This window comes from Epinephelus fuscoguttatus, linkage group LG22 (genome assembly GCF_011397635.1).
Source record: "Epinephelus fuscoguttatus linkage group LG22, E.fuscoguttatus.final_Chr_v1".
Lineage (NCBI taxonomy): Eukaryota > Metazoa > Chordata > Actinopteri > Perciformes > Serranidae > Epinephelus > Epinephelus fuscoguttatus.
In genome coordinates this window covers 21,798,577-21,819,416 of record NC_064773.1, presented here as the reverse complement: position 1 = coordinate 21,819,416, position 20,840 = coordinate 21,798,577, and the positions used below count along the sequence as shown (strand labels likewise).

At 39.4% G+C, this 20,840-nt stretch overlaps 2 protein-coding genes across 2 annotated transcripts in view; both read left to right on the top strand.

The window, feature by feature from the left end:
- LOC125882837 (mucin-19-like) overlaps nt 1-20,840 on the top strand; it is a 66,306-nt gene that overhangs the window by 24,079 nt on the left and 21,387 nt on the right. The window contains exons 36-46 of the mRNA XM_049566732.1: nt 612-834; nt 1,195-1,355; nt 2,014-2,083; nt 2,219-2,328; nt 2,423-2,454; nt 3,010-3,163; nt 3,286-3,323; nt 3,449-3,556; nt 4,333-4,372; nt 5,793-5,901; nt 6,029-6,236. Of these exons, the coding sequence (XP_049422689.1) occupies nt 612-834; nt 1,195-1,355; nt 2,014-2,083; nt 2,219-2,328; nt 2,423-2,454; nt 3,010-3,163; nt 3,286-3,323; nt 3,449-3,556; nt 4,333-4,372; nt 5,793-5,901; nt 6,029-6,209 (1,226 nt within the window). The 3' untranslated portion in view covers nt 6,210-6,236. The remainder of the gene's footprint in view (nt 1-611; nt 835-1,194; nt 1,356-2,013; nt 2,084-2,218; nt 2,329-2,422; nt 2,455-3,009; nt 3,164-3,285; nt 3,324-3,448; nt 3,557-4,332; nt 4,373-5,792; nt 5,902-6,028; nt 6,237-20,840) is intronic.
- Nucleotides 8,532-20,840, top strand: part of LOC125882838 (mucin-19-like) — a 34,515-nt gene continuing 22,206 nt past the window's right edge. The window contains exons 1-14 of the mRNA XM_049566733.1: nt 8,532-8,628; nt 12,606-13,062; nt 13,414-13,458; nt 14,011-14,236; nt 15,758-15,887; nt 16,164-16,227; nt 17,292-17,374; nt 18,330-18,525; nt 19,115-19,240; nt 19,344-19,464; nt 19,591-19,726; nt 19,809-19,886; nt 20,001-20,070; nt 20,200-20,337. Coding sequence (XP_049422690.1) covers nt 13,014-13,062; nt 13,414-13,458; nt 14,011-14,236; nt 15,758-15,887; nt 16,164-16,227; nt 17,292-17,374; nt 18,330-18,525; nt 19,115-19,240; nt 19,344-19,464; nt 19,591-19,726; nt 19,809-19,886; nt 20,001-20,070; nt 20,200-20,337 — 1,462 coding nt within the window. The 5' untranslated portion in view covers nt 8,532-8,628; nt 12,606-13,013. The remainder of the gene's footprint in view (nt 8,629-12,605; nt 13,063-13,413; nt 13,459-14,010; nt 14,237-15,757; nt 15,888-16,163; nt 16,228-17,291; nt 17,375-18,329; nt 18,526-19,114; nt 19,241-19,343; nt 19,465-19,590; nt 19,727-19,808; nt 19,887-20,000; nt 20,071-20,199; nt 20,338-20,840) is intronic.

The following is a 20,840-nucleotide window of genomic DNA, read 5'->3' as shown; positions in this document are numbered from 1 at the left end:
TAGTGACCACTTGAGGCTAGCTCCAAAAGCAGGTCAGCAGAGATACATGTTTACAGCCTTGTACAAAAAACGGTTTTCGTCTCTAAAGCTAATTTAACTGTAGCTGTTGCTGTGTTTTCAGTCACTGAAAGATTTTGTCATCTAAAAAAAGTCTTGTCCAGCATTTGGTTGTACAAAAAGAACCTCTCAGGAGTCAAGTGCTCAGTAAGCACATTTTGTTTTAATGGTTTTAAGCCATTTTTTTGCTAGTGAAAATTAGCATTAGCATTATTGCAGTCAATAGCTGTAAATGTGCTGTGCCAACCAAGCTAGCAGCTAGCATTAGAGTTAGCTCTACCATCTCCTCCAAATATGACTTATGGGTCCGAAACTCCAAGATGGCAAAATCAAAATGCCAAACTCCAGGCATCAAAATGGGAATCCACAAACTAACATGTGACGTCACAATGGCAATGTCCATTGGTCTGTATATAGTTGACAGCGGTTGTGGAAGGGAGATCTGTGTCTGAGCTAGAGAACCACAAAAAGTGACTAAAAGCTGTACACATATTGTTTATGTCATCAGATTGCACATCTTCTACCCTGAGCTCACCCCTCCATCTTCTCTCCAGGTGTATGCGGTGTTGGGTCATGTATCCGTAAAGGAGGGCAGATGGAGGATGACAGCTGCTGTGATAAGACAGCCTATGACTGGGTGTACGCCGACCCACTGAAGCCTGCCTGTGCTTCTGCACCAAGGGACGTACCTTGTTACTCACCCACTACAGTACCCCCTAACACACCCACTTCCACCCCTTGCCCTGCGAGTGCACTATGCGAGCTGCTAAACCACCCGTAAGTTCCACACGCTAACACACACACACACACACACACACACCTTGTGGAGAAATTTACGAATTTTTTTGCTAGATGCCATGAAAGAGAGACACAATGTTAAAACTACATTTGTGACTCATGCAGACACATAGGAGGAACCACCCAGAGTCACCCCAGACACCCTAGCCACTTATTTCCTAGCAGTCACCCATAACACCTTAACAACCTCCAAGCAACCACCTAGTACCACCCTAGCAACCATGTACAAGTCTCTACACAGTTTTCTTTATTTTTATTTTCGTGGTATATAACCCTGGCTGTCTGTTTCTTTGCATGTGTAACTACTGACTAACAATCGAATCTATACTGTTTCCTCAGAGTGTTTGCAAAGTGCAGCGTGAACCTGAACCTTACAAAGAGGAGCTGTGAGTTTGATTCATGCAGGAATGGTCCTTGCTCCTCACTAGAGCAAGCTGCTGAGGAATGCATGAAGGCTGGTGTCTGTATTGACTGGAGAGGACTGACCAATGGAAGCTGTAGTACGTATCTTTTGTCCGAAGCCAGTCAGACAAGGAACTTAAGGGATAGTTCACATCTTTTAAAGCGGGGTTGTAGCAGGTACTTATCCATAGTCAGTGTATGACCTACAGTAGATGGCAGTTGGCATGCCTCCAGTTTGGAGAAGTGGAAGGAAAACCACCACAGAAGCTCTGCTTTAGATGGGGGCAGCAGCAAAACATATTTTAGCCACCTAACAAGGTCCCACCTAAAAAAAATTAAGATCACTTGAAGTGTACATTAAAATGAGGATATTTTCACCTCTTTACCTTTCTGTCAGATAGTCATTTCCTATGTGGAAGCCATTAACAGCCTCAGTTCCCCATGATAAACTGATACAGCTTAGTTTTAGGTCTTTTTTTTAAGGTAGCTAGAATACTTGTTGTTGCTGCCCCCTGTCCACAGCAGTAGGTTGCTTTGCGTGCCAACTGTCGTCTACCGAAGGTACTACTACACTGACGAACTGACTGTGGATAAGTACCTCATACAACCCCACTTCAGAAGAGCTGAACTATCCCTTTAATATTTGCACACATTTCTGTGTATTATGGACCCGACTGTAATGCTGTTTCCATTAAAATGTCAATGCTTAATTCCTCCTAAAAGTGATATTTATCATTGTACTTGTTCATGTTTCAGCTGTGACGTGTCCAGAAGGATTGGTTTACAGAGAATGTCATGACAAGCTGGATGACGTCTGCTGTGGAGGGTTTGTAAAGTTTACTTTTACTAAATAATATCCTTAGACTTGTTGTGAAATTTATCTCTCACTTTATTAAATCCAAAATGTTTCCCCTGTCAAGATTTCCATCATTTCTGTTTCTCTTCTGGTTTGGCCGTACAGAATACCTCATCAAGGAGCCTCCCTGGAGAACCGCAGGCCAGGCTGTTATTGTCCCAGTGGCCAATACAGGGCAGGAAATCACTCACACATCTGTGTGTCAGACTGTTCCTGTGAGTAACATGGCCAATAAGGCTGACATTCACCTAGACGTATAGTATGTAGTCATAATTTGTGTTAATGTAGAGTTTGTGTCTCTTCCAACAGATTGTAAAGGACCACATGGTGAGCCCAGACTGGTGAGTGTCTTTGTCTCATGTTTGTCTCTTTGACAGCTGACTAAAGTAACACAGGCATGGAGGACCCAAATGTAGGTCAGCAGGCAGGAGAATGCAGAAAAGATATTTTAATGGAAGCTGGTGGGCTTACAGGTAGACAAAGTGAACATCAGATGGGCAGGCAAAGAGTCAGGAACAATCAACAAGAAAAAATCAGGGACACAAGGAAACCACAAGGACCATGGGCAAGTGATCTGACCAAGAACAACGAAGTGAGCAGGAAATGTAGAAGCCTCTTACTGGAAAGGTGAGAACAGGTGAGTAGGCCGCAGGACTACTGAGGGACAGGTGAAACTAATCAGGGCGGGGCAGACAATCAAAAAGGCAGGAAAACACAAAGACAGGAAGTAAAACCAGACATAACCCATAGAGCAGAAAACAGACTAAACATGAAAGAATACATGTAACAAGGAAAAACACAACCAGAGAACCCTCAAAACAAAGTCCACAAGATAACAGGCTACACCCAGAAAAACCAGATTGGATTGTGGAAGTGTTTCTCTATCTGTCTTCCAGCCTGGTGAGGTGTGGCAGTCCGGCTGTGACTTGTGTACATGTAACAACCAGACTCTCACAGAGGTGTGTGTTCCAAAACCTCCTAATCCAGTGCCTCTCTGTGGCCCCAGTGCTGTTCTGGTAAACACTTCCTGCTGTGGTGATCAGATTTGTGGTAAGTACTGACACGTCATTATGTTTTAAAATGATGATTTAAGTACTTTCTTAGAGACCTTTCTTGCTTCACATGAATACTAATACAGCTAACACATTAATACTTATTGTGTTGTTTTTCAGTTGAGAAGACATGCAGTTATCATAACAAAACATATAGGGTACGTTGTGTCTAATCTTATAACAGTATCTGTTTGTCTTCTCCCTCAGAGGAAAAATACATGTTTGATTGAAATGAATCATCGTATTGTGTAGCGTGTCGTGATATGTTTCTTTGTGTGTGTAGGTGGGAGACAGATGGAAGGATGCCGCCCATCCCTGCATGACATATACCTGCAGCAAAGAGGGTATTCAGACTGAGACTAGAGTCTGTCCCACACAAGACTGTCCAGAGGTACTGCACACCCTCTGCTTTGTTCCTTAAACTGTAACATCTTACAAATCTTCATTGATAACTGTTTTCATTCACCTTTACTAGAAGTGGAAAGAAAGCATTTTTCCAGTATGGGGCAGTAGAAAAACAGTTCACCCTGAAATTAAAAATTTTAACATTTACCTATAGTGCTGTTTATTCATGCGGCTTGTTCTGGTGTAAGTGGCTGAGTGTTGGAGATATCAGCCATAGAGATGTCTGCCTTTTCTGGAATAATGGAACTAGATGGCACTCGGCTTGTGGTGCTTAAAGCACAAAAAAATACATTTGAAAAACTCACAGCAATGTCTCTTTCCAGAAACCATGACCCAGTTACTCAAGATAATTCACAGACCTTGTTGTGAGCAGTTTCATGTAGGAACTATTTTCTTACTACCAAACTACACCTGCCAACTGTGTCACCGCGCAGAAGGAAGTGTGCATCTACAGTACTCATGGATGAGAGGCTTGTGCTTGTGACAGCACAAGATGTAAACATTAATGGCGTCCTCCTCAGCTACGCTGAAATGTTAGCTAGCTCAGTGGTGCTAGGTGAGCTATCACCACTTCCTTTTGTGTGGTGATACGATTGTTCAAGAAAAGGCAGACATCTCTATGGCCGATATCTTTAATGCTCAGCAGCTCACATCAAAACAATCTAGACTGATAAAAAGCACGACAGGGAGAATAAAATGTATTTTTTGTTATTTGGGGCAAACTATCCCTTTAACCTTGAGCTGTTGTGATTTAATCACCAGGAGGACAGGATTTGGGACAACCAACACTGCTGCTTTTCATGTAAGTTACGTCAAAATCAATACATAGAATTTCAAAGTTTTGCAGAAGTTTGACATCTCAGTTCCAACGATTTATTGAAAAGAAGATATTTGCACATCCAGCCATCCCAGATGTAGGTATTTTGGAAAGTATCACTTGAGTCTTGAAAAGATAATCCCGCACACTGCTCTTGCTCAGCATCACCATTTATTTGTTATACTATACTAACGTTTGGTCAAGAGTATCATCCATCCGTCCATTTTCTAACCGCTTATCCTCTTGAGGGTCACGGGGGCGCTGGAGCCTATCCCAGCTGACATTTGGCGAGAGGTGGGGTACACCCTGGACAGGTCGCCAGACTATTGCAGGGCTGACACATAGAGACAGACAACCATTCACACCTACAGACAGTTTTGAGTCACCAATTAACCTGCATGTCTTTGGACTGTGGGAGGAAGCCGGAGTACCCGGAGAAAACCCATGCTGACACGGGGAGAACGTGCAAACTCCATACAGAATCGAACCGGGATCGTACCAGGAACCTTCTTGCTGTGAGGTGACAGTGCTAACCACCACAACACCGTGCCGCCCTGTATTCAATACAATTTTTTACATTTTTTTTAGGATCATTTACAACAATGTTCCTAAATAGATAGAACTCCACCCATTTCATGTGCACAGGTGTAGGACAATTAATCACCTATGGGTGTGTTTTGGAACAACTGATTATTTACAAAATATGCTGATCTTATGAATGAACACAGGGCGGCATAGTAGTGCAGTAGTTAGCATTTCACCCTCAAGAGGGTTTCTGGTGCGTATCCAGGGTCGGGGAGCCCTTCAGTGCAGAGTTTGCATGTTCTCTCCGTGTCAGCGTGGGTTTTCTCTGGGTACTCCAGCTTCCTTCCACAGTCCAAAGACATGCAGGTTAATTGGAGACTCTAAATTGGCCCTAGGTGTGAATGTGAGCATGAATGGGTTGTCTGTCTCTATGTGTGAGCCCTGTGATAGTCTGGTGACTTGTCCAGGGTGTACCCTGCCTCTCCATAGGCTCCAGCGCCCCTGCCACCTCCAACAGGATAGGTGGTTATGGATAATGAATGAATGAATGAATGAACACATAGGCCTTGCCGCTTTGCACACCTACAGGTGATTAATTGTCCCATACCTGTGCACATGAAATGGGCGGAGCACTATTTATTTAAAATCAGTGTGTAAAAATTTTAACCAAAATATTAGTATAACTAATAAATGGTGATGCTGAGCAAGAACAGTGTGCAGAATCCTCCTTTCAAGTTGCAACAATTTAACCACCGAAATTTAAATAGTGTGGGACTTTCCTGCATTCAAAACTTCATAAAGAGACAAAAACATCTTTAGATTTTGTAGATGTTTTTTTCCCACTCACACTGCCTCCGGTATTATTTTTCTCTGACTTCAGGTAACCAGAGCTGTGCACCAAGGCTAACCAGTATCAAGTTTACCATAGAGAACTGTACCACAGTCATGCAGATGCCTGTGTGTGAGGGTCAGTGTGTGTCTCAGCCCAGGTGAGAAGAAGTATATCTGTCAGGATGGCAATAGTTAAACACACACAGCCACACATACAACACATTGTAAGGTTTCTTTGTGAATATGACTGAATTTTATCTCTGGTTTTATCTCTCACCACAACAGGGTGGTGTTACACGGTGACCTGCAGGTGGAGCAGAAGAGCAGATGTTGTGCGGAGCGGAGCTCAGAGAGGAGACCGGTGACCCTGCGGTGTTTTGACCTCACCACCAGACACTACTTCTACAAGCATATCACCAGCTGTCACTGCACAACCTACAGCCAGGACTGGTTAATTGTGGATTAAATGTATGTGTAATCAGATTACAAAAAAGTAAATATGATCATTCTGGATTACATTTGGAAAAAAGTGTAATTAGACTATAATTACATTGTCAAAGATTACTTGATTCTATACTTGATAGTATCTTTATAAAATGGCAACTTTAAAATGATGAAACTTTTTTTCTTGATCATCAGTCCTCTATACAGCCTTCAATTAAAAACAGCAGAAACAAACACGCACACAGAAGAAACAGCACCCACGTGTTGTAGAGTACTAAAAGTACATCTGTAGTTTGTGACAGTACTGTTTCTGTAAGAGTAATCTGATTTGACAGCACAGACTGGAGCTAAGATTTAATCATTTTGAATGTATCCTTTAGATTTTCAGCAAATGTAATGATTACTAACTGAAAATCCCTCCCATTCAACATCTTTCTGATCCTTATTTAAAGTAAATATGTAATCTCTTTTCTATCAAATAAACTGAGTCATGTAGTAATCACCAACGTGTGTAGTATGTATCTTCTTTAGGCGCAGTATTCCCCCAATGTAAAGATCCCCTCAACTTAAAAATGTGTTTTTCTTCTGTTTATGTCCCTTAAAATGTCTGACCTTGACTATACTGACTTGTGTCCGTGCAAAGTTTGTCACTAGAGAGGTGTTTTTACATTCTTCCTACTGAAGGGGGCGATGTCGGTGCACTTGCCTAAAATCTGAGATTCAAACTAGATTAGGTACATCACTAACACATATACCAAGCGCTATCTAAAACACCTATTGACGGGGGAACTTAGACACAACAGCTGCAAAGAGACCCAAAACCACCAATACAGAGCAGAGTTGTCAATTAGCATAGTCAAAGTTTTGACCGCAAACATGGTAGAGTGTGCAGTTTCTGGATGTAAAGTAGATCATGGAGCTTAGTGATGTGCAGGTTGACCTACAGCCTGCAGGTCCTGCAAGTTGACCTGCAGGTTGGGCAGTATGAGTAAACTTAGTAATAACTATTGTGGGTTTCGGGCAGGTGGGTCATTAACCTCGTAACCATTTAAAAGACAAATGAATACTCACTGTCTTCCTACGTTTGTAACGTTACTTTATAAACAGCAAACACATGTTTTATATTGTGATATTTACTGGAAATGACACACAGTATAGCCAATGGCAAATTTCTAATTATGCTAATGTTAGCTCTTTTACCAGTCAACCTGGCGCTTGCAATTAGAATTCAATTACATGCATTTACGCTATGCTGCTATTTCTCCCGCTGTCAAAAATAATACTGATTGACTTTCTGCTCCAGAATCTTAGCTTGCTATGTTTTTTGCGGGGGGACAACGTTGTGGAAATTTGCGCCCAATCCCACACCAATGTCGTCGAAATTTGCGCCAAATCCCTGGGTGGCAACAGTCACTCCGCATCACTCAAACTAACCACTACAAACCCCTTGGCTTTTTTTTTTTTTTTTGAGATTTCACTTACTAGATAATGCAATGCACTAATGCATTGTAATGCACTTGACTTTAAGCTGCCAATAAACTTCACTACTGTACCAACCCAAAGAAGAACTTCACTAGTAACACTCGAAATGGTGGACGCAGGCGGTGAGTACAACAGCTTTATTACTTCTACAATGGTGTTTAATATAGTTTAATGTTTGTGTAACGCAGGATTCTGGACAAACATGTGTTGTGTGTAAGTGTTGGTGTGCAGCGTTGGACAGTAGCATCACCACAAGTAGCAACGTTACGACTTTAACTGTATTTCTCAGTAGCATCACTACTTTCTGGGTCAAATAGCTTAATTGATCGCTAACTGATAGAGTTGCATGCTAGTGTCCATAAATATTTCAAGCTCGTTTTCCCAGGAAAAGCTCTGAAATGCAGCAGACTTTTTTCCGCAGAGGTCTGGAAAAAAGTACCCAGTGAACACCAGCCGGGATTTCAGCGTTGATTTCTAGTTTAAAAGTGGTTGATATTCGGTCTGAACATTTCAGCCAGCTAAAATGTGGGTCAAAATTACAGATTTGTTGAATTATTTTCAGAGTTTGTTCAGTTGTGGGTCAAAGGAGACACAATACTGATTAGTGTGTAAGGTAGTTCTCCTAAGTCATAATGCACTGGTGGGTGAAATGTAGTCTACACAAAGATGTAGTTTCACCTTTATTCATGTTTAATATAAATGTCATAAATATGGAACTATATAGTGTGTGTGCTGCCAGCAAGAGGCTGTCAGGACAGTTTCAATTTTACATCTGTACATTCTACATCATGTAAAATATCCCAACTTGTGCTTGCTGCTGTAATGCGCATGCGCAAGTATTTTGCCGTTACAGCTTCGACTAGTTCAAAGGTACAGACGTCTTGTGGCCAACTGCGACTCTCGGACCGAGGAGATGGAACAGACGTAAAACGGGAGTCTCCACGCTACCTACATACTTTGTAAGTACCTGTGCTACTGTATTTCAATAAAACAAACAAGAAATTAGCATTACTAATTTAATTTAAGGACTCCCACGATGCGCTAGGCTGCCGTTGTGCCAAGCTAGCTTGTTGTTAGCATGCTAGCTTGTAGCATGCTGGACTAATGGTAAACATAGATGCTGCCAGACTATTTTCGGTGTGTGTGTGTGTGTGTGTGTGTGTGTGTGTGTGTGCGTGTGTGTGAGAGAGATATAGATAACAGTGCAGTGTTATATATGTTTAATTATTAGTTGTGTATTTCATACTGCAGTTACAGAGAGTAGGCTACAGTTATGCACAGAGATATATATCAAAGCCCTGATGGACATTCACCCTCATTTGCTCAGTGAAAATATTTTTTAATACTTAACTCAATATTAAAGTCCGTGTAAAGCAAATTCTGCTATTTTCTTCTAAGCACATTAAATAGGTCATAAAAGTATTCCTCAAAATGTGTAAAAAAGCCTTTCAACCATTTACAGTTGAATTGTGGAGCTAGGTTTCACAAACTGTGTCTCTAGGTTTCTCTGTTCTGGATTTAGTGGGCGGGCCTTAAATCATAGCCCCGTTACCTAACAGAGCTATCCCTGCTACAAACACGCCCCCTGAGGCTGTAGCAGTATAAATAGAGGAAATCACCTTGTTGTTTACAAATACTTCCGGGTAGAAAATCAGCAGAGTTTAGCTATATAGCTAAATTCATATATGTATCTCACATTTTTCACGTCACTATATCACCGTTTAGACTAATCTGATGTTTGTTAAGTCTATAAACACAATAACTGAACAAACATTACTATTTCTGTGTCCACGTTTTGTAATTCATAACATGGTTATCGTAAATTAGCTGGGCTAACCGTTAGCTGTTCGTCGTTAGCCGTCAGCAGTGTCTGTAATAACTCAGTAACTCAATAAACGGTCCGTGAAAAAAATGTTTTTTCCGGTGGATATCTTAGTTACAACATGATTGAGCTAGCAAAGCAGTTTTGTGTTGCTGTGTGTGGTATTTATTCAGTTTTGGGAAATCACGATGTCTAGAAAGCATCAGTGGCTGCAGTTGATAGGGACAGCTAACAGCAGCAGCAAAGCTAACATCAGGACATCATCTGTTAAAAGCCTCATGTTGTCGGATACGACATGAAACTACTCCAGTTAGCTCAATCATGTTGTAACTGAGACATCTGCTGGAAAAAATATTTTCAGTCAGTGGAGCCGGGCCGACACTCTCCCTCCCTGGATTACATCCTCCCGTTCCGGCGGCTGCAGGTACGGGGTTACGTCCTTGTACAGTACACAGAGGCAGCTTTCCTCCCGCGAGTGGGCATGGACTGAATGGCTGCAGTCTGGAGTCATGAGAAAAGAAGCTGGAGACATAGCCCTCCGGTCATGCCCCCAGCGTTTCACAGCAGAGAGAAGTGCTTGTTTTTCCATGATTTTGAGAGCTAATTTTATATACTTAGTGACTTTTTTAATCTTTCTAATTTGGCTCAGTGATTAATGACACATATTTCTGTGATGTGACAAACTTATACATTTTTTGCTGCTTTACACAGACTTTAACTTTCAACTGAGAAATTTGGTTCTTAGGCTCCAAAATGATGATAGACTATTATTTGTACACTGTAATGATGAAGCTAGGTGAAATATTGTCATCACTGTCACTGATTTAAGTGCCTTTTCAACCTCAAAATGCTCAACAAGTATTGAAAAAAAAAAGTATTTTCACTGAGCAGAGGGTGAATGTCCATTTGTTTCCAATGAGCCAACAAATACAAATGAACACCAATGAGCTGAAATCAACTTAACCATCTTCGTTCAACACCCCTTTTTTGCACGGGCAATTTAATAGGTAGTCTTTGTCTGAGAATGCGGTCAAGTTCGAGACAAGACTGAGACCTTCAAAAAGTGGTCTTGAGACCGGTGGTAAAACACTGGTACACATACAGTATTTTAAAGTGGTTCACAACTGTATTCACTTAAAAAACTAGGCAAGGCAAGGCAAGTTTATTTGTAGAGCACAATTCGTACACAAAGTAATTCAAAGTACTTGACAGAACAAGAAAATGCACTAAAATCACAATACAAAATAAAAACATAAATAATCATTATAAAATGAACTTTAAAAGAGAAGAGTGCAGATAAGATCCTTTCAGTCATATGCACAGTGAAATAGAGCTGTTTTGAGCCTAGATTTGAACATTGTCAGAGTAGAGGCCTATCTCACATCTTCGGAAAGACTGTTCCAGATTTTAGCTGCATAAAACTGGAATCCTGATTCCCCATGTTTAGTCCTGACTCTGGGCACCAGCAGGAGGCCGGTCCCTGAGGTCCTCAGAGTCCGAGATGGTTCATATGGCACTAACATGTCAGAGATGTACTTTGGTGCTAGGCCATGGAGAGACTTGTACACAAGCAGAGCTGCTTTAAAGTCTATTCTCTGAGCCACAGGAAGCCAGTGTAGAGACCTGAGCACAGGACTAATGTGCTCGTACGGTCTTACAAGGCTATCAAGAAGCCCCTGATCAATGAGAGACAGAGGTTAGCCCAGCGTCGTTGGGCCCAGGCACACAAGAACTGGACAGCCAGGAATTGGAAGATTTTGTGGTCAGATGAATCCAGTTTCCAGCTTTATCTTCCTCCTACTAATGTGAGGGTACGCAGAAGGCCAGGCGAAGCATTATCTCCAGCATGTACAGTACCTACTGTCAAGCATGGTGGAGGCAGTATCATGGTTTGGGGATGCATGAGTGCTGCTTTTGTTGGTCATCTCACTGTCTGTGATGGCACATTGAACTCTACCAAGTATTGTACCATTCTCGAAACCCACATGCTCCCTTCTGCGCGTGCACTGTTCCGTCAAGGTAAAAACTGGATGTTTCAACAAGATAATGCCCCTTGCCACACATCCAAGGCCAGTAGAACTTGGCTGCAGGAGCACAGTATCCAGGTCTTAGTGTGGCCAGCTCAATCCCCGGACATGAGCCCCATTGAAAATCTGTGGTGGATTATCAAAAGGTCTGTTTCAAAGCATAAACCAAAGAATTTAGAAGAATTAAAAGCAGTAATTCAAGAAGAATGGAACAAGATTACCCCTCAACAGTGTGAAAGGCTCGTGGGGAACATGCCAGCCAGGATTAGAGCTCTACTACGTGCCAATGGCAGGACTACTAAATATTAATTTGATGATGTGATGGTTTATTTATTTTTTGTTCAGTTTTGAACACATTCTCTGTTATTTGTTGACTTTGTTACCGACAATGTTGAGAACTGACATATTGAAACTGTCAAGAATTTAGTTTTGTTAGTTTTTCTTGTAAACAATAAACAAAAAAATATAATTTGTATTTGTTTGTATCTGTCTAATGCAGCCACACCTTTTGAAACACAAAAAAGATTTTTACACAAATATTTCATGATAATATTTGAGATTGTGTAAAATTTTAAGGGTGTCCGAAAACTTTTTTCCACCACTGTATAGTAGCAGTTTAGATGATAATCTCTCAGTTGTCAGGTGGTGGGTTAGGGTGGTGGATCTTGGCTTTAATGTAGCCTGCTGATGCATTGACAAGCCACTTTGTCCTTTTACCATCTCACTGATGGAAGTTAAGACACTTTGTGTCCCAGTTTGCAGCTCCAAATATAATCTTTGAATGAAAAGAAATCTGAGTAGCTGCAGGACACGTCTTTAAACGTTGTGTGGTACTCTCCCTCAGCTCTTCACCTGAAAAAATAACTAACTACATCCTGGTTCATGCACCCTGGCTATTCACCTGTGGGCTCATTTCTCATTTTATCATTGGTCCATTTATCCTTTGTAAACTAGCAAGGCATTGTCTGTGTCACCAGTGTTTGCCAAGAGTAACCATCCCTCTTTGTTCACAATACAGGACTTATTATTTTACCCATTATGTGTGAGGCTGGTGACCTGGATATTGATGTGTTATCATTTCTGTCAGGATTCCGTGAAACATAAGGTTTTAAAAGGATAAAAGAAGAGGATCAAGTTTCAAACTATGCAATGAGTCTTCCACACTATGTTTGTGCATCCATCCTGACCTGTTTTGAATCAAGATCTCGCTTTCACACACACACACACTCACACATTCCCACGGGAGTAAATATCAGAGGGATTGTTGTTATACCATCAAATAGATTTTCAATTCAATTTTATTTATAAAGCCCAGTATCACAAATCACAATTAGTGTCAGAGGGCTTTACAGCATACAACATCCCTCTGTCCTTGGACCCTCACACCGGACAAGAAAAAACTCCCCCTTTAGCACGCGCGCGTGTGTGCGCGCATGGACTATATAAGCCACATGGTGGGCTGTCTGGTGTCACCTACGAGAGAGCATCCGGCAGCATGACCTCCCAGCGATGGATGCTGGCATTCTGCTTTTCACTGGCCTCAGGTACAATGCAGCTGTTAATTTAATCATGTAAATATGATTCAATTCTTGTAAGCAGAAAAAACATTTACTCAGTAACTGTATTTAAATACAAATTCGAGGTATTTGTATTTTACTATTTCAATTTCATTCTACTTTATACTTTTACTCCACAACAATTCAAAAAGAAATAGTCATTTTTATTCCACTACATTTATTTGAAAGCTTCTAGTTACTTTATAGTTTACAAATTAAAAATTTACACACAAAACTATCTGGTATAACAACATTCTGCTATATCCAAAGTATTTGTGTTATTATTCACGATTTTTGATTATGATTAATGTTTTCCTCCACCTTGTATTCCTCTCCTAGTTCTAGACACAGGAGAGTCAGTCACAACAACAGGAATTAAGAAATGTGAGTATAAACCAGTCAGTGTTGAATCTCGATCAATTTGTTATAAATTGTTATAAAATTACTTTGTACCTTTTTCATATTGTTTCAGCTTTTCTGAAACTAAGTCTGTTTTATTGTTTCACTTTTTCATATAATTTCTCTATCATACTGATATATTGTTTAATTGTTTCTGTTGTCAAATATTTTCTGTTACTTGGTTCAGTTCATTCTTGAAGTTTTATAGACGTAAAATAATAGTTGATCGTGTGGCTTACTGATTTTAAAATGGTAGTCTTAGAAATCTTATCATATATTATAAAGCCAAAAAAATTCACCTAATTTTTCACAATTGGAGGGATAGTAATGTAAAAGTAATTCAAAGTTATTGCATTTCACTATTGAGTTCTGAATTGATTACTGAAAGAATGGTGTAGCTGATTACATTTAAACATTTTAACAGTAACTTTTTAAACTCTTAATCTAACATAACAAAAATAATGAGTTGATTTATTGATTTATTATACATTCAGTCACATGTTCATATCCTGGCATTAATCTGTAAATTGTGATCAGACACTTGCAGGACATTTGGCAGCGGGGTCGTCCAGCCTTTCAACGGTCCAAGTTTCTATGTTCGGTCCACCTGCCCGTTCACCCTCACCCGCTTCACACACAACACAGTGGAATGTGATATCACCATACAGCGAGGTGACAACGGGCTGCTGGACCAAGTCAAGATCATCATCAACAAAGTGAAGACCGTTGTGCAGAGTGGAAGCATCATGGTGGAGAAGAAAAGGTTTGGGCCCAACCCTAACCCACACTGATACTGTTTCATTAACTGCAACCACGTAGATATGGAAACATATTGATACCATCACAGAAAAAAAACTGATCAGTACAAGGTGGTAATGTGAAAAGTTTATTGTTATATTGAGATGTCTTTCACATTAAAATGAGAAATTAATATTTAAATGAGGAAACTGGGATATCAATATAGGCCTCCAGGACACATATCACATTATCACCCAGCGCAACAATAAAAGCAAAATCTCACCATGTTCAACCAAAGCATTAAGTGAAACTTAGTCATTAGTTTCCCACTAAAACAATACGTTAAATGGTCACGATGTAACAAGAGATATTTCACATTAAAACAATAAGTGATCACGTTAGAACATGAAAATATCATTTTAAAATGTGAAAAACATCTTGTTATAACAATAAACTTTTTATGTTATCACCTGATACAGATATTTTTTTCCTGGCATGGCAGCAACACATTTCCATAACCAAAAAATGACTCACTCAAAGTTTGAGATCCCTGGAGACGTGCTTACATAAAAATTTATAATCCCATTATTCACCCACACAAACTCCAGTAAAAGTGTGAGAGAGTGGTGAGTTTTGCCAAATGGCATAAATTAATCACTTCAGTGGCATTTGTACTCAGCCAGGTGGTTGACAGTTTCATGCAGTCTTTATCTTTTAACTTGTCAACTGGATGTTTTCAGATACAATATACAATATATAAATAAATCAAATTCCTGACATCACAATACTGATGACAAGTTTATAAAGAATAAAGATCACAGACATCAGTCAGTATCAGTTCCTCCCTCTGCTGCTGAGGAGAGTCATTGCCTGATTTAATCATGAAGTGATTATTGTAACCCAGCCCTGACAGTGACTCAAGAAATGTCATTAAATCACATACAAGTTTGACAGTCTTGCCTAGCCTGAACAGCTGTGATAATACTATGCCCAGTTGTTACATTACCAATCCTTGAATGGATGGAAGAAAGAGTTGCTTTGTGTTGTGCTGCTTTTGTTAGCCAGCAGAAGAAGGCTGTAAGGGGCTGTGGTTCCAGGTGCAGTCTTCGTTGTGCCCCTTGTTCCAAAGGTGCAGATCCGAGGAAGCCGGTCGCTCAGGGTCCTTGCAGAGTTAGTTAACTTGTTTCTCCTTGTTGCTGGAAAGTTAGCGTTCAGCACTCTAACTTCTCTGGTTTCAGGTTTTGTTCCTGTTGTGAGCGAGGTTAAGTCGTGGTCCAGGAGAATAAGAACTTGAGCGATTCATGGTTTCAGCCTCACAGATGAGAGAATTTGCTGCTTATCTTTTTAATTATTTTAATGATTTTGATCGATTAAATTGTTTTACATTTTATTCACTGGTTGTACTTTTGTACTTTTAGTCATATTTTCAATGCAGAGCTTAACTTGTAACATCATTACAGTGTGCTATCAGAACTTTTACTAAAGTACAGGATAGCAGTACTCCCTCTACCTCTGTTGATATCCCTGTGTGTTTATTTTTTGACAGTGTTTCCCTTCCATATGACCACACCTACCAGCATATCTTTCAGTATGGCATCTACACTAGACTGAGGAGCTCGCTGCTTCCACTGTCTGTCACCTGGCACAGTGTCCCCGGGGGAATAGACACTATGTGGGTGAGTTGACTTGAGAGCAGAAACACAGACACAATTCAGTTCAATTCAGTTCAATTCAATTTTATGTATAAAGCCCAATATCACAAATCACAGTTTGCCTCAGAGGGCTTTACAGCATACGGCAACACTCACAGTGGAGAAGGAAAAACAAAAAAACCCCAAACCTTTAACAAACATAATTCATCATGATCCTAAGTTAACTGGAACATTCACAGTTAGTTCTGTACTGCAGAGCACTAACATCACTGACTGAAGCCTTTTTAAAAACATGTTAAGGTGGAGGTGGAGCAGGAGCTGAGCACTGACATGACTGGACTGTGTGGAAAGCACAGTGTCACAGGTATGTTTTATAAACCACTGGAATTCACAGCAGAGTTGTTGTAGTTCAAAATAGCAGAGGTGTTTTAAAGGCAGAAGGATATTAAAGGCAGTAGATGACTTTTATATGAAATTGTAAGCTTTGTTAAGCTGTATGTGTGTATGATACATTTAAATGAAGAGAACAAATGTCAAATGAATGCTAATATCAGTATTTCTGGTCATCCTTATAATAAAGCTGATCACATAAATGCACAACCTGTTTACACTAACTTTGACATTTGTTTCTATGGAAGCCCATTTCTGCTAATGTGATGAAAAAAATTACATCCTGTAAGTAATTTTAGTATATATAGTATTTTAAAATAGTGACGAGAAACCATCTCAAAAATAACTACTTAGTATATCTAAACCAATGACTTTGTATTTCAAAAATAGTGGCTTAGTACTATAACTTTTCTCAAAATGATGAATAAGTATCCCGAAATAATAACAGCTGCCCTAATTGGTCAATCTATCTTGCACACGATTGCAGATCCGAGTATAGAAATCATCTCAACATAGGGTTTGTGTGTCATTCATTAAACGACCTCGTAGGAATGACCAGGTGCTGATAAATGTGGTGGCTGAGACCAGTGTTAATTTACATAGCCCGCCCCGGTATATTCTTGGTTTAGAGGCCTCGCCCCGAGAGTTTATGGCATGGAGAGAAGTGCCAGTATCTCCTAACAGTGAGTTACTTATCTCGAAATATTAACAATATCTCAAAATAATGACTTAATATCTTGAAATAATGAGACACTTTCTCAATATTTTGCCTGAGATCTATCATCACTAAGTTATGAAAAACACACAGGCCTATGCAAATGTTGAGAATCGTACTTAGCGAAACCAAGTGATGATAAGTAATTATTTTGCAATACTAAGTCATTATGTTGATGTACTAAGTGATTCTTTTGAGAAATTAAGTCATTTTTCATTACAATGACTAACAGGATCTTTGTTTTCATCACATTGGCAGAAATGGGCTTCCACATTTTGCATACTATTTATAAAAAAAAAAACACTTTTATATTATGAAATTAGACAACAAGCAGCAGCTGATTATGGAGAGCGTGCTCGCCAAGGACACATGTCAAATCCGAGATCCTGTTTCTGCTGTGAATACAGTAAGTTAACTGTTGCCATAACTGATTCATTTAAAACACACTTGAATGGATGTTGTGACGATACTAGATTCCTATGTATTTTATGTTTTTTTCACTTAAGCCTATCAAACTCTTTGGAAAGAAAGACACATGTTTTGAATTCATTGACACCTCTGGCTCTTAGGTTATAAGTTATTAGGTATAGACTTTATGAGTTATCATGTCAAATTTAAAATACTGGGCCTCATGTAGGAAGTAATACATGAACAAATTTTCTCTTATTTTTGTTTGTTTCCATGATTTGTTCCCTTTTTGTTGGTACCTACTGATTTCTGGGATTGACCAATGTTTTCTTATTTTAACAAGATAAGATTTTAGTTAGTAGTTGCTTTACAAGTAAAGTTTTTTTGCACACAAACTATATAAAGATATAAAAGTACAGCTGAAACGATTAGACGATTGATTAGAAAATTAATTTAAACAGAGTTTTGCTGCTCTTCCTTTTTAATTTTTTTTAATTATTTTGAATGATTTAATTTATTTAAAATCCTGCAGTAACTACTTTCACTTTAAATACTAAGTATTAGAGTATTTGCACACAGCACAACACCTGCCCTTTTATGGTGTTTAGTGGTATTACTTATGCTAATACATGACCTATAATCAAGTGGGATTCATCATGCAGCACACCTGGTAAGAGGAGATTTGGGTGGTTAAGAACATCTGGTGCATCTGGAGCTGACTTCTCTATTTTCTTCCTCTAAAGGGAAATTTAAGAGAAAATGTGAGAGAAATTTAAGAGAATGTTGCTACATGAGGCCCATGAAAACGTGAATGTCAGACTTCAACAATATTTTTATTCATTCACTTTTTTGGGGAGTCAATCCATTCAGCTGTGTTGAAACATAAAATGAAGGTTTGAACACTTGCACCACACAATATGTCCTAATTCTGAATGTTTTTCTGATATTTGTAGGAATGCAGAATGTTCTTTTCCTACACTTTGGATTGTCTGCAAGCCATGACACCTCATTATATCCAACTCTGTGAAGAGAACATTTACAGCTATGAAATGAGCAAAGACATCAGCTGTGCTTTCTTCAAAGAAGTTGCCCAACATTGTGGGAACAACAGCTATGTCTGGATGATGTGGAGAGATACAACCAAATGTGGTAGGTGCTCTTTAAGCCCTTAACATCCAGCTTTCCCCTTTATTTTGTCACTCTAATTTTTGAAAAATCATTTTCTCACAATCAACTCCTCGGTGAAGTGACATCACATTTACACTGAGTGAATACTGAGTCTTTCGTTAAATCAGCAGTCCAGTTGCCAAAAGAAAATGCTAACCATGAACATGTTACATTCTAATGCTTCATACATATCATATCAACATTTCTAAAGCGATGTAGTATATGAGCTGACTGTCATCTTGAGGTGGAGGGAATGATGGATACTTGCCAGTTGTTTTACCAAGACATTGTGTTTCCTGCTACATAATAACATGCAAATATAATGTATCCGTGGTTTGCAGAAATGTACAATGCCGACATTTTTTCTGCTTGACATATTTTAGTATTCCAGACTTTGGGATTCACACTAGGACTGAGAATAAAGTTCTGTGATTCGCTGTGTTTGCCACATGTGTTTGTGCTGACAGGGGTTTACATGATTATAACTAGATTTTAAAGTTTTTGGCTTGAATTTAAGTTTATACACTAATTTGATGAACACTTGATGTGATTGCCTGTGTCTGTTGTGCAGTGAAGCCAAGTTGTCCAGGAGACCTGGTTTACGTAGAACAGGGCGCAGCCTTTGCTCCCAGCTGCTCCAGCCAAAACCTCACATTCTCCAACCAGGAACTCACTAGCTCCTGTGTCTGCCCAAAGGGTGAGCACTATCTGGCTTCACGATGTAGCTCTTCACTTGTTGTTTCATTGCTTGTTTAGGCTATATGATCCTTATTATAAAGGTATACTAATTTGTGTTGTAGGTACGGTGCTTAATGAACATGCGGATGGCTTCCACTGTGTGAGTGTGTCCAGCTGCTCCTGTGTATTTGCTGGCCAGACCTACTCAACCGGAGACATACGCAGCACCAAATGTCAGTCATGGTAAGCGAGAAAAAACTGGTTTGGCACTGAGGGAATATCCATGAATTACAAGTGTCTGCTTGGGCTCAATGAAATGAGCTAGTTTGATTTTTTCAATTAAAGTTTCGTCATCATTTCTCTCCACAGTGTTTGTGACAGTGGGAAATGGCGATGCTCTGAAAACTCCTGCCCACCCACATGTCTTATTGAAGGGCAGTTTGTAACAACATTTGACGGCAAACAATACACTGTCCCTGACAAATGCACATATGTGGCTTCACTGGTGAATTTTTCACACTACCCCAACGTGTGCCATTAATCTATGTTGACTTTTTATGATACTAATGGCTGTGTTGTTCTTTAAGGGTCTCAACTGGATGATAATAATCGAGTTTTCTGCAGAGGCACCCTCCATGAAAACTGTTACTCTTAAGCTTTTTCAGGTACAAGCAGTCTTTGAGAGTTGAATCTAAAATAAAATAATCTATTAAACAAATGCCAAGCCACAGAAGTGAACAGTCAGTGAATATAAATGCTCTTCTTTTTTGGATTTGCAGGAAATATATGTATTCACAGACAACAAGGTGATGTTCCGTGGGGGGGAGATCACTCAACTTCATGAGTCTGGTAAAAAACAATTGTTGTCCACTTTATCTGTTCACGATTCCTTTAATGTAACCTATAGCCTAGTAATTCATCCATAATGGCTTGGTTACCCACCCACCAGCTCACTAACCACTGTCTGTCACCTGTCAGAACATGCTTTGATTTTCTGGCAGTCCTCCATGTACGTCCACATCCACACATCCTTTGGTATGAAGATGGAGGTCCAGATGTTTCCTGAAATCCAGCTGTACATCAACCCACCCACAAACCACTCAGGCTCGATCTTGGGTTAGAATTTTAATCGATAAAGAAGACAGAATATATTGGCATTCCCTTTTGGATACACCATTATTGTGGCTTTTATTTGTTTTGTTTTTTCTGATGAGCTTTTAAGACCAAAAAAAGTGTGTGTGTGTGTGTGTGTGCGTGTGTGTGTGTGTGTGCGCGCATGCGTCTGTGTTCCAAACAGTAAACAGTTAAAACAAAAAAACAGACAAATTTACAAAATAATTTTAAGACACTGTACCATAAAAATTGGTATTAAAATGGAAATTGTACTGTAAAAAACTGTAATTTTAAAACTATTGTACAATACAAATATACAAAAAAAAATTATAAAAGAAATTTTAACATAGAAAATTGTCCTATAAATGAAATCTTACTATAAGAAAATTGAACTATAAAACCATTTCACTATAAATGCACTATAAAAAAATTGTAGTATTAAAAATTGTATTATAAAAAAATTTTAACATTAAAAAAAATACACCATAAAAAAATTACAATAAAAA